At 38.2% G+C, this 18,702-nt stretch overlaps 1 protein-coding gene across 1 annotated transcript in view; it reads right to left on the bottom strand.

The window, feature by feature from the left end:
• Positions 1-18,702, bottom strand: part of LOC136827094 (uncharacterized) — a 227,369-nt gene that overhangs the window by 175,858 nt on the left and 32,809 nt on the right. The window contains exons 5-6 of the mRNA XM_067084850.1: positions 11,937-12,057; positions 2,549-2,698 (exon numbers count right to left, since the gene is read on the bottom strand). Of these exons, the coding sequence (XP_066940951.1) occupies positions 2,549-2,698; positions 11,937-12,057 (271 nt within the window). The remainder of the gene's footprint in view (positions 1-2,548; positions 2,699-11,936; positions 12,058-18,702) is intronic.

Below are 18,702 nucleotides of genomic sequence, written 5' to 3' on the forward strand. Positions count from 1 at the left end.
ATTTGGAATTATTACTCTTCTCAGAAAAACTTAGCCTTAACATCACTCCCAGCTCTAAGGCAAAAAGATAAAATAGCATTCTCTTTACAACAGCCTTAAGAAGAGTGCTTGCAATAAACTTACTCTTTTAACTGCTGATAGTGCTAACAAAAAGTGTTTCATAGTAAATACTTCAAAGGAACTCTTTCCAGAGGATCAAAAGGATCTGCAGATAAAATTTTTGAACTACATCTAAACTCCAGAGAGAGACTGACACTGAGTTTTTGGGGCTTCAGTCTCAACTGATCTCAACACCTTATGATGCTGATCATTGGCCACATCCAATTGCACATGATGCAAGGAATGATAACCTTGAAAGTAGGTAGCAAAAAACTCTTACTATATCTAAGAAAGCAGAGAAACTCTGATGCCGACAGGGGTACGGGTGATGAAAATTCCTCTAGGACGGCACCCGAAGCAATACACAAACTGCTGCTTCTGATAAAATGCCATGGCTATTCTCCACTTGATTAAAGATAGAATCCAAGATACCTTTGTAAACCTTCTTACTGGGAGAGACAGTTGAACATCTCCAAGTGGTTAAGTGTGAGATGCGGAAGTTTGTGGAACTGCACAAAAATCAGTACTGTAGTTGAAACTGATTTCTCCTTAATAGAAGAATATGAGAGATATCTACTGAGAGAGCTAGAAAGTCCACAAATTATTACGACAAAATGACTAAAGAATTTCTGAGATTTTCAGCAGAGTTAACTGATGCTTTCTTTTGGGAGAAGAAAGAAATTCGCGCATGCGCAACTGGGTCACGCTTGTAAACAAAACAACAGCGTGATCCATGAACTCCCAGCATCCCTCAAGGTGTGTGATTTAAAATTTTTCGCAAACTAGGCCTAAAGTATTTTTCCATGAATATTTAAAAAAACTTTTTGTAATCGACGTATTTTACGTCCACTTGGCACCCGACAGACAATTTTTGTCGACGCAAAATACGTCCAGTCGGTGTTAAAGGGTTAATACCGCTAAGCAAGAAATGGAGAACACCAACCATCATCTGGGGGCTCTTCAGTGGCCTTGAAGAATGAAGAAAACATTTGAGGCTCCCAGGAGCTTGTGTCGATGCTCAGGAGCTGGCGCCGGGCTCGGAAACTGGTGCCAGACACTCGGGAAGCAATGCCATACTGGAAGATAATTGGTGCACATCCAGTAAGATGCCTTTCCAGTGGCTGTCTGTTGAAACCTGGGTGTGTGACACAGGTTTGGCTGAGGGAGCAACTACCTGTGACAAACCCCACCAGCCTGCCTTGGACATCCAGTATGTCCTCTCCCAGGTTCAGGGGAGCAGGACACAGACCTTCGTCTAGGAGAACAAGTGGAACGAGTAGCCACCCCCTCTCCACTTTGCAGGAAGTGGCGCCATCTGAATACGTTTTCACATAAACGCCTTCAGTGATGCACCTAACTCCGTCACTGTCTTAACCAGTAGGTTAATTTTCTTGTCAAACCTGGTAGACTGGCAATGGCGTCGGGTTCAGAAGTGAGGAAGCTAGGTAGAGTAGGTGGATTAAAAGTAGGAGGGCTAGTAGCACGAGAAAAAATTAGGAATAGGGGAAGAGGGAATAGCAGAGCTATCTTCTAACCTAAGCCACAGGTAGAATTCTAGGCTAAGGGAAGCTCATTTCTCGGCTCTAGAGGCCACTTTCCCTTTTCTATCCCTCTCTAACTTGTCTTGTTGAGATTTAAGTGCAGTACCTTCTAATCCTGCTAATCATTACATTTAACACAAGTTTTCTCCCTACTATATTTCTGCCCACTACATTTACTGCAAGTTGTATGAGAATCATATAAACATTTAATTAATCTGGTTTTACAACTTTCGCTACAGTAGCGAAACCAGGTGAACTTTAATCAGACATAATAATAACCAAAGAACTAGACAAAATTATCCAGAAAGCTATTAAAGCTTGAAGGCTACTCAAATAAGTGATAATACAGTACTTCCTCGAAATCCAGCCATACAACTAAAAATCAGTAAACAAAAGCTGCAGCAAACCCCCGATGTTACTCGAGAGCCGGCAGAAACACAATGAGGCTGTCTGCTAAGTCATTTCCAGTATTCCCGGTGGTGGGCAGGGCCTGTCACCTAAACTAGACAATCAGAGCACTACAGCAATTTTTTAAAATAAAAGCTGCCATGTGAGTTAGAAACTATAGCTATGTAATTACTTGGTAAGTTACTTATATGAAATAGTTCATTTTTGTTTTAAACAGCTGCATATTTATTCTCTATGTATTTTCTAAAGAACAAACCATATATGAGAGAGAGACATTTACTCAAAAGTGCTTCAGAGTATTTCTGGAAGATGGTTCAACTACTACCAGTTTTATACTGCTATAAGTCAGGCTTTTCTAATTTTTAAAGTCATAAAATTCATTCAGCTAATTACCTGGGGATTCATGATCCTTAATTTCATGTCAGACAGATCTAAAATCAATTATTGTTGAAAGGTGTATGCATAAAATAAAATCATAGCTAACATTAACAGAATCTCACCAGTTGCAACACTTCTAGGTTCTCCTCTGTCCTTTCTGCTCTTGTTCATGGAATCAGTCTCCTCTAGTGATCCAAAGAAAGGAGGGTTGCACATCATAAAATCAAGTAAGTAACCATCTCCAGCATTCCGATGGCTGACATTAGAGAGTTCTGTCAAAGTACAATTCAATTACGCAGTAAATGACAAGATTCAATATAAAAGTGAATTGCATTAATGTTTAATAAGAAATAAAACAGTGCAAAGCTAAAAAAATTATGCCTGAGTCCAAAAGAATATTTACAAAAACAATGACATCTAACCCTTACAGGATGACATAAAATTTTATAGCAGTCCTGAACTGTGAACAAAATCTAGTTGCAATAGAGAATACTGATATATGCTACAGTATTGACTGTGTGTTCAGACACCTACAAATTGCCAGGCATATGCAAACTTATATATCACTAGAAAGTTACTACTTTGTACTCTGTAATATAATCCAAGACACACTGTAAAATTGAACGCATATGGGTGAACATGAGACTGTGATGAGTTGAAGAAAATTTTACAAATAAAAATTAACTATATATTTTTGCACAGGATAAGTTTTTCCATTGCTAGCATAATAACCTAATCATCCCTGAATTAGGAGAAGCACAAATATTCATATGTCCCATCTCCATGCAAAATATGCACATGCTCTAATGTAAGCTTCTCACCAAAATACCTGCCAAAACACCCCCATTTATCAATTGTCTCAGTAAGCATGCTAAAATTTTTGACAGAAATTTGCTTATGAATTACTTGTGTTTTGCTATACAGTGAATCCCCCGTATTCGCGGGGGATGTGTCCCACACCCCCCCACAAATAGCTAAAATCCGCAAATACTTAAAACCCCTCTAAAAACACTTAGAACTGCCCATTTTGATAGTTTAAACACAGAAAAACCCTGTAAAAATGCATATACCTGAGTTTTTTAATAGTTTTATCACAAAAAGTGCATTTATTCATGAAAATTATATGAAAATACAGTAATTAGTGAATATTTCTCAGTGAAAAATACCACGAATGGGCAAATTTTCCGCGAATGATGGCTAGATATGTTCCACAGAGAAACCCGCGAATGCGTGAGTCCGCGAACCATGAGAACGTGAATACGGGGGGTTTACTGTATCTGTTTCCTACTATATAATAACATAAAAAAAATCTTGAATTCCTGGATTACTATTAAGATAGTTTAACCAGACCACTGAGCTGACTATCAGCTCTAATAGGGCTGGCCTGAAGGATTAGGATGAAACACCAGTCTAGTCCATAGGCCTAGAACTGGGACCAAATAGGTCATTCAGGTGATGATGAATGAATGAAGATGAAATTTAAAAGAAAAAAACTGTATAATGAATATGCTTTTACACTAAAACACACGTATACAATAATACATTTGCTCGTTTCCATACATAAAAAAAATTAAAGATTAAAAAGAATAAAATAAAATTTCAAAAAATTAAAAATTAAAATTCAGAATGAATTAGATAAAATTTTCTGTTTATTCATTAAACGCCCTACGGGCTTTTGTATTTTAAAACTGGCATGACTTAAAATGTATACGACTCTGACAAAATTTTCCCAATCGATTTATTTCCAAAGGTTGATACTCGCTCTTGTTATACTTTGGACAGTCACACAACGCATGTTTGGCTGTTATCAACACTTTGCATCCTAGGCATTCAGGAGGAGGGCCACATGGGCTGTTCATCAAGTGTACATGTGTCAAACAAGTGTGGCCTATTCACAGACCCGTCAGAATTACTTGTGTGCATCTCTCTCTCTGACATGAAGAGCTCCATTTTCCAACACTGGATTTTATCTGTTTCAATTTACTATTTATAGGTTCCTCATGCCATATATTTTGCCATTTATTTACAACGATTATTTTTATATCTCTTATGTAATCACTAATTGGGATTTTTACATTTGCTCTTGCCATGTGGACTGCTTCTTTAGCTGCTTTATCAGCTTCTTCATTTCCTTTATCCCTACTCATATTTCAATATTTTTCCATTACTGTATTACACAATTTGTGGAATTCATATTTATTCCCTGTAGAATATTATTTTTTGAGTAGTAACCTTGAACGGCTTCTATAGCACTTCTTGAATCACTAAAAATCACAAAATTATTGAATGATATTTGCTTTATAATTTTGATGGCTACTACAATTGCACACAACTCTGCTGTGAAGGCTGAGGCACTGTTAAGCAAAGATAATTGATATGACTTGTTCTGGGATATAGCTGTATATCCTACTCCATGTTGTGATTTAGACCCATCTGTATAAATCGCGTAATTACTTTATTCATAGTCCAGTGAGGTGGTAACTTCACTGTTGAAAGTACTTGTATATCTATGTTCAGTGACTCAAACAACCAATTAGCTCTAATTGGGAAAGGAGGTAGATGATTGTTTATAAATATATCCCTTTGATCATATAGATTTTTTGTTGGTGAATCACTTGTCTTGATTCTTAATGCACTTTTCATTGTTATGAACTCTCTATGGAGGAAATGTGACAGTTTGCTATATTAGACTTGTATTGAGGAGACTGGTGAGGATCTAAATGCTCCTGTGCATATTCGTAGTTCTTCACTGTGAATTGGATCTAATATTTTTGGTGCTGCTTCTGACACTGAACCATATATTTCACTTCTGTAGCCAATGACTGATAACACTTTATTGTATGCAGTATGTCTATCATCTCCCCAATTTGTGTGTGATAGTTTTTTTATTAGGCTTAGTGCCCTTTTGCATTTTGATTTTATGTAAGTTATATGGGCTTTCCAATTCAGGTGTGCATCAAATATTAATCCTAAAAATTTTGCAGTTTGGCTAATTACTGTAGTATATTATGGTTTCTGATTTTCAATTCTATTCACCTTTTTTCCAATTTTTATTTTTATAAAACATGACAGCTTGAGTTTTTCTATGGAAAATCTAAAGCCTACAGATGAGGTCCATTCATCTGCTTTTACTATGGCTTTATTAACCATTCATTCTGCATGCTTTAAGCGTGATGCTGTATAATATATGGCAAAATCATCCATATACAGGTTACTTTCCATTCCGACTGGTAGCATGTTACTGATATCATTAATTGCTAATGTAAACAGAGTACCGCTAAGGACACTCCCTTGTGGAACTCCATTTTCAAGTGGAAATGTTTTGGAATAAACATTATATATTTTCACCTGGAAAGTGCAATCAATCATAAAGTTTTTAATAAACTTAGGAAGATGGCCGCATATGTTATTATTATGTAATGATTTTAATATTGCATACCTCCATGTAGTGTCATATGCCATTTTTATGTCACAAAAGACAGTTACTGTAATTTGCTTTCTTTCAAATCCTCTACGTACAAGGTCTTCCAAATTAGATAGAGAATCTAATGTAGATCGATTACACTGTGAACCAAACTAGGAAGGAGTTAAAATTTTATTTTTATGTATGTGCCACGTAAGTCATGCATTTACCATTTTCTCCAACAACTTGCTTAGACAACTTGTTAGAGAGATTGGTCTATAATTGTTCACATCACTAGGATCTCTTCCAGGTCTTGGTATAGGAATTATCATGGCATTTCGCCATTCATCTGGAAACAAGGTTCTGAGCCATAAATGATTGTAAAGTTTTAATAAGTATGATTTTGCCAAAGGTGCTATGTGGCAAATCATTTCAAAGCAAATATCATCACCTCCAGGAGGAGATTTATTACTGTTCAAGAGAGCATATTCCAACTCTTCCATATTGAATTTCTTATTATGATATATATCTTCCATTGTCTCAGAATTAAGCATTATAGATTCTGCTTTAGTCTTTGTTTTTGTTAAATGTTTGTCCAAATTTTGGTCACTATTTATTTTGGCAAAACTTTCCCCAAGTATGTTACTAATTTTGAAGGGATCTAAAATTTTTTTCCATTATCTAATATACAGTGAACCCCCCGTATTCGCGTTGTCAACGTTCGCGGACTCACGATTCGCGGGTTTCTCTGTGGAACATATCTAGCCATCAATCGCAGAAAATTCGCCGATTCGCAGTATTTTTCACTGAGAAATATTTACTAATTACTGTATTTTCATACAATTTTCATGAATAAATGCACTTTTTGTGATAAAACTATTAAAATATTCAGGTATAAGCATTTTTACAGGGTTTTTCTGTGTTTAAGCTGTCAAAATGGGCAGTTCTAAGTGTTTTTAGAGGGGTTTTAAGCATTCGCGGATTTGACCCATTCGCGGGGGGGTGTGGGACGCATCCCCCGCGAATACAGGGGGTTCACTGTAGCTTGTCTGGGTGGTCTAATGTTTGTTCCATTTATTTTTCAGAATTTTTCCCATACTTTTTGAATGGATGTTTTGCTTGTTATTTCTGATACATAGGACCACCAAGATATTATTTTACCTTTTATGACTCCTTTCTGAATTTAGCTGATATTTAACTATACAAAGGTTTTAATGCATCTACTTCTAATAGTACAATTGTAATTTTTAATACATTTTCTTCCAAGAATGATTTTGCTTTACTTATTTTACTGAATCTTCTGTTTAGAGTATCTAACCTTCTTGCTAGAGTGTGTTTTTCCCGTACTAATTCAGATAGATCATCTGAACACCAGGGGACTTTATGTTTCTTATTATGGGGTTTTGAAAGAGGAATAGCTTTGTCTGCTGCCTTTTTAATGAATGATGCAGAATTCTTTTGTCTCATTGTGATTTCTCAAATAATCATATGGCGGTACATTTTTCAAGTTAAAAATGTCCCAGTCTGCTTCTTATGTTATAATGTAGAGAGTATGGTTTCAGTTTATTATTTAACAAGGATATTATTATGGGAAAATGATCACTTGAGCAGGAGTTATCATAAGTATTCCAATCTAGTTTGTCAACTATATTAGTTGAACAAAGAGTGACATCTATTGAGGATAATGTTCCATGGGTTTTGGAACAAGACGTATTTACTTCATTGTCATTCAGACAACAGAGATTATTAGTGTTCATCAAGTTTTCTATTTTTTCTCCATCTTTATCGGGTGTAATATTGTTATAGTCCCATATTGGATTATGTGCACTGAAATATCCTGCAATTAATAGGGGATTCTTAAAATCTTTTATTTTTTCTCTAATATGTTTAGAGCATACTTTTTATTAGGCTGGTTGTATAAGTTAATAATATCAAACATATAGTTTTCTATTTTCACTATTATTTCTGAAATTTGTAATTCAGTGTAATCTATATCTACTTGGTAGTATATAATTTTATTATGGACATATATTGCTGTGCCTAAATTATTTTTATTTTCTTTTGATGTTGTGGCTAGTAGATATTTACCTATATTCGGAACAAGTTTTCCTATGTGTTGTATACATATAATCACTGGTTCGTATTCACTTATAAGTCGTTGGACTTCTCCTAAGTGCATTCTCGTTAATAATCCATTTGCATTCCATTGAATTATATAACGATTGAATGGTGTAATATGAGTGGTCAAATTACTCTAAATTATTTAAGCTGATATTTTTAAAATTTGTTATAAGTTAATTTGTATTTTTTTAGGTGTTGATTCCTTTTCTGTTCTAGTTTTAATTTGACTTTCCTTACCTGTTACATTTTTACATCTTGATTTAATTTTTCCATTTTGATTTTTTTAGAATATTATCTACAACATCGATAAGTTTTTCTTTGTAATATTCTAAATGTTCAATACACATGCAACCTTCTTCATGAGATTTGATGTTTGTTTTTCCTTATGAAATTTCTTATGGTCTTCGTTAGGCTTTCTTTAGTTGTAGTTTTATTTTTGTGGCATATTGCTACAGAGCATTTATTACAGCCACATGTATCTTCGTGTTCATTAGTTTCCTTCTTGGTTTTTCTTGTTGTGCCTATAATTGGTGATGGGTGAATTTCTTTGCTTTCATAATAGTCATTTATAATTTGGTTTTCCATTTCATCTGATTTTTGTGATTATGCTCATAGAGATATTACTGTTACTATAGGAGACAGTGGAATGTTTGATTTAGTTTTCTGTTTCTGAACTTTAGCTATTGGTGAGATTGGCAGGTTATTTATCTTTTTACAGCTTTGTTTGGTGGAATTAGGTGGGGTCTTATCTAGTTGCCTCTTCCGAGTTGTGTTATCCATTTTGTCATATTCTTGTGATTTTAATTCTTCTTCCCCTTTCTCTATGTCAATATTCTTATCTATTTTGGTAAGGAGGTAAATCTATTGTCCACTGTGATAATGTCATTGTTGTATGAAATCTCCATAGAAGAGTTCTTTTGATCATGTATTTTTTTTAGCGGTATTTCTTTATTTCTATTGTCATTCACTTCAGTTCGGGTATTATTTGATTTTGAAGTATCTGCATACCTAAATTACTTAGTTGGGTCATTCAATCCTCTCACTTTTAGTTCTAACTTTGCTTCCCTGATCAACATTCAAGTTCATTCTTGTAGTAATTTAAGTTCAGTACTGTAAATATAGAATGCACGTTTTAGATTGGGCATGATGTTCTAGACCATAATTTATGCATTTTGGTTGGCGACGGTTCCAGCGTGTTTTATGTTCTTGCAAACTGCAATAGGCACATCTGGGAAAATTTCTACATTTAATGGCTGTATGGCATATTTGTAACAGTTCTTGCATTGCACGGGGTTTGGGAACATAAGGTTTTAGTTCCCAATTTAATCCCAGTATTTTAATTTTCAAGGGCAAGGTTTGGCCACTGAACTTTATTTTTGCTATTTTGATTGATTTATTTTTGTCTTTCCTGCTTGGGACCTCATATATTTTGCAGTCTTCAACACTGTTGTATCTTTTCTGTAATGAATCTAAAAACATTGATCTGCTTTGTATTTCTTCTTCTAGATTTGGCAATATTACTGTGCCTTGTACAATATTCATGGTATCATGCCTTGTAATGCTTATATTTATGTTCTCTACATTTTTAATTTTTTGGTAATTTTCCGACTGGATTCTGGTTGTTGTTTCAACCAACCATTCCCTTTTTTTTATTTGTCTTATGCTCATTTCTTGTGATGGGCATCGGTTCAACAAGCAATTATCCAATTTTAATAAGGATATATCTTGGTCAGCTTGTAAATTCAAAAATCTTGACCAGTTTGATTCTCCAAAGAGGGAATCAAAGTGAACCACAGTTGAGTCAGGTCTATATTTTCTTTTATTTATTCTTTTAGGCTCCAAAGGGCCCATAGTTGAAAGTTTGAACTATTTTTTGTTCCTTTTTTTTGAGGAGGACACAGTCAAAGAAACATCTGGCTCAAAGGAGAATGATCCCATTGTAACAATGCCAGGCCCCCCTTTTTTTTTTTAAAGGGATATCCTTTTTCTCACATGGGTCATCAACATTTGGAGAACTTTCAATCTCCAAGGTGGGTGCAGAGGTCATCATCTGTGACAAAACAGTATCATCAGAGGGCCCAGGGGTACTCAACTCTTTATTCTTACTATTCATAAAGATCGAATAGAAAAGAAAAAAATTTAAAAAATAATAAACCTGTAAACTTAAAAAAGATATCATCAGCCTTTCATGGAGTTTCTTCTTCCACTAATGGCACAAGTGAGAGCTGACTCCCATATGTTCGCCCCCTACCCTACCCCACAGGGGATGGCGCAATATGATTAGAGTGGCCGAAGTGTAAGCTAAACCTGCTTGCTAGGACCGAGAGTATTACAAGAATACAATCATCCCCACCCTAATCGTATTATGGGCAAACCAGATAGAATGCTGAGAGTCCTATCCCCAGAGCCAGACACCCCTGGAATCTATGGCCCAGCCCTCAAGAATAGTTCCGCCCTTGAAATATCAATCTGATATCTCTCAGGTCCGAACATTATCGGGTAGTTGATGATCCTACCACAGTTCTCACTATTTAGCTTTGGATATAAACCCAATCCCAGCTATGATATCTTTTCCTATTTAACAGGCCCAATAAATTTTAGCAAAAGTGGAAAATTCCACAAAACTTGTCCAAAGAAATGTGTAATAATATATGAGACTCTTGGACTCAAACCCGGGAACAAATTCCTGGGGTTCAAGATCCCCCTCACCATGTCAAGGTGGTCCCACATCAAGGGGATTGAATTCCTGGAATTGCACATATTATTATTATATTTAAACCTGAAATAAAGCAAAATGTCACTTTCTCATACTAAAATGCTAGCAAAAACATTTTGAAATTTTAATCATCTTTGTAAACTTGCACTTTTAACTGAACGTCTATACAGTGCCATGCCCAAGTTATTTTCCTACTATGAGAAAAAATCATTTGAGAATTTTGAGAAACAAGGATACTGTATTTAAATACTTTGGCTTCAAACTTAAAAATACAGGCAGTTCCCGGTTATTAGCGAGCTGGGTTATCAGCGATCCCGTTTTACTGTGGTTGTCTAGTGACAAAAATCGGCAATTTTCCGTGCCAAAAATCGCCGATTACCGCTTATCGGCACCAATAATTTGGTACTAGTGCTAATACATACCTAACAGAGGTGCCAATAAACGAAAATCGGCTATTTTCAGTTATTGGCAATTTTCAGTTATCGTCATCGACCCATCAGAACAGAACCCTCGCCGATAACCAGGGACTGCCTGTAATACAAAATGTTAAATATTGGTTGCTATTTTGAGAGATGGAGTCTGTCATCCACTAATGACTTGGCCAGTAGGACTTGGCCCCGTCTGCTGAAGGTACTGTCAATATACTGCACTTCCTGGGTACATTTGAATATGAGTGCCACATTTCATTCCTGTGCTCACAATAGTAACTCTACAGCTAGATGGTACATTGCTGAAGGTGGTGTTTTGCCACTGTTCTTGTGATACACCATAGTGAGTGGTCTGAAAATGCTTGAATGGTTAGGAATACTGAACTTAACTCTTAAAGTTACTGAGGATTCTTCTTCGGACCATTAACCTGACGCCAAAGTGTAAAGCATGTGGGCACATAAACCCTCTCTTAATACATCTGTGAACATGAAGTCTTGAGCAGGAGTGAGAGGAAGTACATACTACTGACATATTTCTTGAGTTTCCCCAACAACTGTCTGGAGCAGGGAGAGTGAGAGAGAGTCTCATTATCAAGTCCTGAGAAGTCGGGAGACGAAGATCATTCAGACGCATCAAGGCATACTACTCCCTGCTCAGCTGCAATTGCATCACAGACAGGATCATCGCTAGCATTCAGCAAACTGATTTTAATTTTCCTAGGACCCTCATAATTTCTTCAAATGTTGCATCTCTAATATTAGTGAAAATTAGACCAGACTTTAGATGAAACCTATGTTTCATATTTCAAAACTTTTATAAAAACTTCTATAAACTGTAATACCTGTTTGCATTCCTGCAACAGATCCTGATTCTATACTGTTTTGATGGTTTCGAAACATCATGATGTCATTGACAGTTTCCTCACTTTCTAGTACACCTTTTAAAATCACATCCTGTTCTACCTGCAAAAATTAAACATAAATGTAAGGTTTTTCAAACTCCATGATGATCTACATGCCTACAAACAGTAATACAATAAAATCTAAGAGTAAATAAAGATGGATTTGAAGATAAAAATTGTATACACTTTCAACTTTTCATAACATATTAACCAATATTTTACATTCTATTCTTCTGCAAATCTACTCTATGGAAGAAAGTATCAGTAAATGTTCTGAAAATTCACATTCTCCATGACTGGCACAGTGACAGTCAACTTCCAAATGACAAACTCTTTGATTTACCCATATGGGCCAGCACCAAAACATTAGAGAGGCACAAGTGTAAGCTAAACCCATCTGTTAGGAAAGAAACTATGTGAACATGGAATCACCGTCCCTTTGCCTGTAATGATGGGCTCCCAAACTAAAGCCGAGAATCTTAAGCTAAAGACTGACCCCTTCTGGATTCCAATGAACAACCTTTGAGGGTATTTCTACCATACAGTACAAACCACTTCAGGGTTGCTGAAATCACCCTAAACTCTTTCAATTAGCTTCATATGCAAATCCCTTCCCAAACTTGATCTCCCCCTATTCATCTAAGCAGTATATCAGACTGATGTGGAAATATCCAAACAATTTATGTCAAATAGCCTCTGCAATCAGCACTTGGAAGTAGTACTCACAGAAGCTGGATGGCTAAGTAGAAGACAGCTAATACAATGAAAGGGACTGAAGTAACAATGATAAATAAACCGTAAAGAGAGATATCTAGATTCAAACTAGTGGAATCTCTTTTCCCCTGGTTTGAGAGCTCTCTCACCCATCACAAGGCTTCAACACAAGAATATTCTACAATGAAGCCATGAGACTTTCCAGGCAATCTCTAACTTGAGAATGTAGCTGTGAGCCAAGGATGATGCAGGAAAACCTAGACGATGTGTTGGAGTTGGCAGATCCTGTCCTCTAAGGGCAGACTACCTCTTAGACATTGTTGATCCTCATCCTGAGGTATAAGATCAAGTGGAAGGTAACATATCAACTTTTCCAGGTTGATCTGTATCTCCAAGGAACAACACAACAGAGCACCAAGAGGAAACCTGGTGAAGACCTCTGCCATGCCAAGACTGGAGAAATAGGCCTGGAGCTGAAGCAACTACCTCTGCAACACCAAGCAAAGAACTTTGTCAATAGATGAATAGGGACATGAAAATAAGCATCCCTTATACTTAAAGAAGAATGAAGTCTCCCCTGTACACTGATTCTTTTACAGACTCCATCTGAAAGGGAGTCAAATAAAGATACCTCTTAAGATGGCTGAGACCTATGACCAATCTCCAATTTCCTAGCTCTCTTCTACAACATAAGAGGTCACTTCCTCATCAAGGACAGTCATCACTTCTGAGTTGAAGGAATAGAACTCGAAGGTGGCTGGTCAAGTCAGAGAAGGCAGTCCACCATCCAGAAAAGAAAGATAGTGCCTTCTAAAGGCAGCCAATATCTCTGGAGACAAAACCCTATCAGAGGTACAATGATCAGTGGGGACCATGAACTTTCACTATCTCCTATTGTCTTCACCAACCATCAGGATGATTTAATTTAGGAATGCAAGGGTGTGAGGCCCCCCAACTCTAATGAGGGGAGTAAGGGTCCCTATCTAGGTGGAGTATGACTCCTGGGCAGAGCAGGATTGCTGACACTGAAGGCTGTAAGGTTTCTGATGCCAATTAATGTAGGATTGAGGAAGATAAGGTAACTTAGAACAAGAGACAGACTTTGAGAATGACCAAACAAACAGATGAGGATGCTTCATGTAAGCTGCAAATCACAAAACTGGTAACACATGAGGGTTCTCCCTCAACTCAAAATCTAAAGCCTCTGGGAACAGGTAAGGGTCCAAAGGGTCAGAAATCCAGTTTGCAAAGGTTAGCAGCTGAAAGAAGGCTAGAGTAGTCCTTAAGCAGCACATCCCTCTTCCTCATTATCACATTCACCAACTGGTGAAGAACAAACAATGTGAAAAACAGAGACACATACAAAGGAACGTCTCCCAAGGCAAACACAAAACTGATTCTGAAATAAAGAAGCTAGGGGCATCCTTGGTAATATTCCACGCAAAACAAAGGCCATTAAGACCTGATGAGCAGTATTGGATGCAGTAAAACTTTCAAAGACATTGATCCAGCATGAAAAACTGGTGAAGCACACCAACAAAGCAGTCATAACTCCTGCTGGAACTGCAACTTTTCAGTCAAAGCATGGTATTCTCACGAATGGCCATATAAGACTGGGCCAGAGGTACAGCACAAGTCTTGCACCCTAACTCCTTATCATCATCCATCAAGGCCGCAGCAATAGCTTTATGACGGGGCTAAGATGGGCATACAATCTTAATGGTATGGACCCAGTGAGGATTTCCACAAAGGATGTACCCTCCTGGAGCAAATGCAGAGCCTCTGCAGGTTCTCATCTGAGTCTTATATCAGCAAATTACTATCTTTAGTGGAGTCAAATTTGGCCCTCTTAGGTGTCTGAGGAGCATCATGAGTACTAGGAAATTTCCAAAGTCTAGAAAACCCTGGCAGAGGGGTCTGGAAAGAAACAATACATCAATGGTTGAGGTGGTGTTGCAGGACAGGCAACATATCTACCAGGGAAGAAGCATCACTAAAGGAAATATAGAAGAGAGGATGAATGGTTAAAGAATTTCCAAATTTAATTCACTAACAGAGAGCTAGTGGAAGGACAACCAGAACCAGAAGTGCGCTGAGCATTAGAACCTATCCAGAAGCACAATGAACAGAGAGCAACTACTACCTGAACCTGTGGCGTAGAAGAGGTTCTTCTACTGCTGTGTGTCGAAAAGTGACAATTCAACTCGTGACTGTGCCTCAAACAGTGAGAGTGGTCATGCAAAAGAGGCTGCTGACAGCCCAATTTCTCATGGCAGTACAGTACTGTACAACATTACAAAACACTCTTGGGAAGAGGATGAATCTCAGCTGCAACTCTAACCATTGCCTGAGGCACTGCAAGAGATAAATCTATGAGGGAAAGGAATATCTTCCAACTGAGGCTTGGGAACAAAAGCTCAGGACAAAAGCACAAAGACAAAGAAAGAAGCCTTATGACCAGAGGTCAAAAGTAAAACTGAAGCTGCAGTCACAACTACAGTTGGAGGCCTTTGTGCAGTGTATGCCTCAGCTGGCAAGGAAGGCGACCTCAGTCAACAAAAAAGCAGCTACAGTGGTCTCTGACAAAGACGTAAACACTCAATCACGTCACCCAGTGGCAGCAGGAAGAAAGAAATACTCAAACACTGAATAAATACTCTTCCTACATAGCCCACCAAACAATGATCCATGAACAATGAGTCTGTGACCCTCAGGAACTCTAATGAAGGCATATAGATAGAGGTACAGGCAAAGGTATGGGCAAAGCTGGAAGACAAGCAGGAGGCACGAAGCTAGAGGAGTGAGGCAGCCAAGAACAAAAGAAAATCTTGCCCAGGAACAGCAAGGGAATCCCCTGTTAAAGGGGACATCCAATGATGCCAGACTTCAACAGAAAACAGAGTTGGTGACATTGCAATTCCTAATTTAGCACTCTTGGGCTGAAGGACAGACATCTCTGACACTAAACCTCAGTCAAAGAAATTAACAGTCTGACTGCAAGAACAACAACATGGATCAATGATAAAGAATCCAAGCTTGTCTACGAAGCCAACTATCTATAAGCTCTTCTTGTAGGGTAAAGAACCACTGGTCAATGGACCAATTCAAAATTACTGGACAGGTCTACTACAGGGAACACTGCTGACCAGGACACTAAGGGCACTACAAGGACATAAAGGAGCAGCACACATATCCCTTTAAGCCCCCAATGTGTATGCTGGGATGCAATGAAAATGGTACTGTACTACTGAAAATTCTCACAAACACACAATCATAAGCAATTGGGAATAAATGCAGTTCACATTATAAATAAATTTTATATGAAAACAATGTTTTAGAATAAAATACACGTTAATACTAACACAATAAAAAAAATAGCCTTTTTCAGTGTGAAACAGACCAATCACACCAACCTGATACATCTTGAAAGAAGGAAAGTCCTACTGCACATGTCCCTTTGTCGTATAGGGCAAAAGTCAAACCTTTGAGTCTTCAAAGTTGGTTGCGTTATTGTCCTTCTCATGATCAACACTATTTTTCATAGTAACTGTGCAGTGCCATACATTTGTTTACTTTATTTAAATGTTAATTTAATTTTACTCACATTACAGTGTTCTTTTCAGTGCTTTGTGAGTTTATTGCTAATTCATATCCATTACCCTGCAGTCAGTCTGTCAATTAGCAGTTCACCTAGTCCATTCAGTATGTCAATTCACTTACATATAAGTAACTTAACAAGTAATTACATAGCTATAGGTTTCTAACCACAGCAGCATAAATTCAAAAATCGCAGTAACGCTTAAATAGTTTAGTGTAGGTGACAAGTCAGCCCACTGACAGGAGTACAGGAAATGACTTAGCAGATAGCCTCATTCTGTTTCTGCCAGTTCTCAAGTAACATATGGGGGTTTGCTGCAGCTTTTGTTTACTGATTTTTGGTTGTATGGCTGGATTTTGGTTATGTACTATTGCTTATTTGAGTAGCCTTCAAGCTTTAATAGCTTTCAGGATAATTTTTCTAGTTCTTTAGTTATTATCATGTCTGATTCAAGTTCACCTAGCTTTGCTATTGTAGCGAAAGTTGCAAACCAGATTAACCAATTCTTCATATGATTCTCATACAGTATGCAGTACTGTAAATGTAGTGGGCAGAAATATAGTAGAGAGTAAACTTGTGCTCAATGTAATGATGAACAAATTAGAGAGGGATAAAAAAGGAAGCGGCCTCTTGAGCCGAGAAACGAGCTTCCCTTGGCCTCGAATTCTCCCCTAGCCTAGGTTAGAAGATATAGCTCTGCTATTCCTTCTTCCTCTCTTCCTAATTTTTCTCCTTCTACTAGCCCTCCTAATTTTAATCCACCTACTCCCGTGCCTGGCTCCCTCGCTTCAAACCCGATGACATTGCTAGTCTAGAGGCTAGTTTTGACACGATAATTAACCTACTAGAGATATAGTGGCAGAGTTAAGTGCATTACTGAAGGCATTTATGGGAAAACATATTCAGATGGCACAACTTCCCACACTCTGACAAGTGATAATGTTGTGCAAGTGGAGGAGGTGACGACTCACCCTGTTGGCTCTCCTAGACCAAGGTCACTGTCCTGCTCCCCTGAACCTGGGAGAAGACATACCGAAAGTCCAATGCAGGCTGATGGGGTTGGCCCACGGGGAGCTGCCCCCTCAGTCAAACCTGTTGCGTGTTCCCAGGTATCAGCAGACAGACACTGGAAAGGTGTCTTGACAGGAGACAGTTTTTAGTGGAGGAGGTGGCTTCTCATCCCGTCAGTTCTCGAAGATGAAGATCTCTATCCTGCCCCACTGAACCAGGGAAAAGACATGCCGGAAGTCCAAGGGAGGCCAGTGGGGTTTGCCCAGGGTTGCCGCCCCCTCAGTCGAACTTTTTTGCATGTATATCCCAGGTTTCGACAGGCAGCCACTGGAAAGGTGTCTTGGATGTGCTCCAGTTGTCAACATACTCTCAAGACTCCAGCCCAGATTTGGAAGCGCTGCAAGTGCTTTCTAGTTTCGTTCATCCACTGAAGAGGCACATAGGCGATGCAGACCACTCTTTGCTACCCAGTCAGAGGTTTAAGGAGCTGGGCACAGTCCTCAACCTTCCCTGCAGCGATATCTAGCTCCCAAGTGCCAACAATCCCGCTCATGCACTGGTTGTCTTCGTTCAAGCACCCACCTCACGAGCACCCAACACCAGCTCCTGAGCGTCCACCGCCAGTTTCTGAGCACCCAGTGCCAGCTCCCTGAACGCTCGGCGCCAGTTGCCTGGCATTCTTCCAAACGCCCCAAGGATTTGTCTGCGTTTGTTCCTAAGACAGTCTCTCCTCTCCAGCAAAATCCCTTTTGTGGGAGTAAATCCAAGTCCAGTCTAGGACCCACTCCAATGTCCGCTTCTTGGCCAGAACTATCAAGAGGAGCTCAAGTCCTTTCCCAAGAATGAGGAAGAAGTCCTCCATGCACAAGTCGGAGCCAGTCTCCTCGAGTTTCGGGAGAAGTGGAGTATCAGAGGGAGAACAGTGGATTGCCAAGGTTCTGAGGGAGGGCTACTCCACTCCTTCATGGGAGAACCCCCCTTTAGTCCTTTCCCCCGTTGCTTTGACAGAGAACAAAAATTAGAGAACTGAAATTAACCCTTTGCAATCAATCAGCCCTGGAAAATAATTGCATATGTACAATAAAATCAATGAAAATTGTTACCAAAATTTAATACTGAATTTTAGCCCATCAACTGCAATAAAAAAAAAGTTCAAACAAGCAATCTCAGATACAAAGGAGTAATGGAAATTACTTATAGAAATAAAGGGGAACAATACAGCTGAACCTCTTAAAACTGGCACTCTATGGTCCAGGAACTATCATGGTTCAGCTTGATTTTGAATCTGCTGCCATTAATTTGTTGTGCGGCCACAAGGGCTGCGCCACGTATTGTTTACAACTTCCTGACAGCAAAAATTTGCCATATCTCTTTTGTTTTTAT

Source organism: Macrobrachium rosenbergii, chromosome 41 (genome assembly GCF_040412425.1).
Source record: "Macrobrachium rosenbergii isolate ZJJX-2024 chromosome 41, ASM4041242v1, whole genome shotgun sequence".
Lineage (NCBI taxonomy): Eukaryota > Metazoa > Arthropoda > Malacostraca > Decapoda > Palaemonidae > Macrobrachium > Macrobrachium rosenbergii.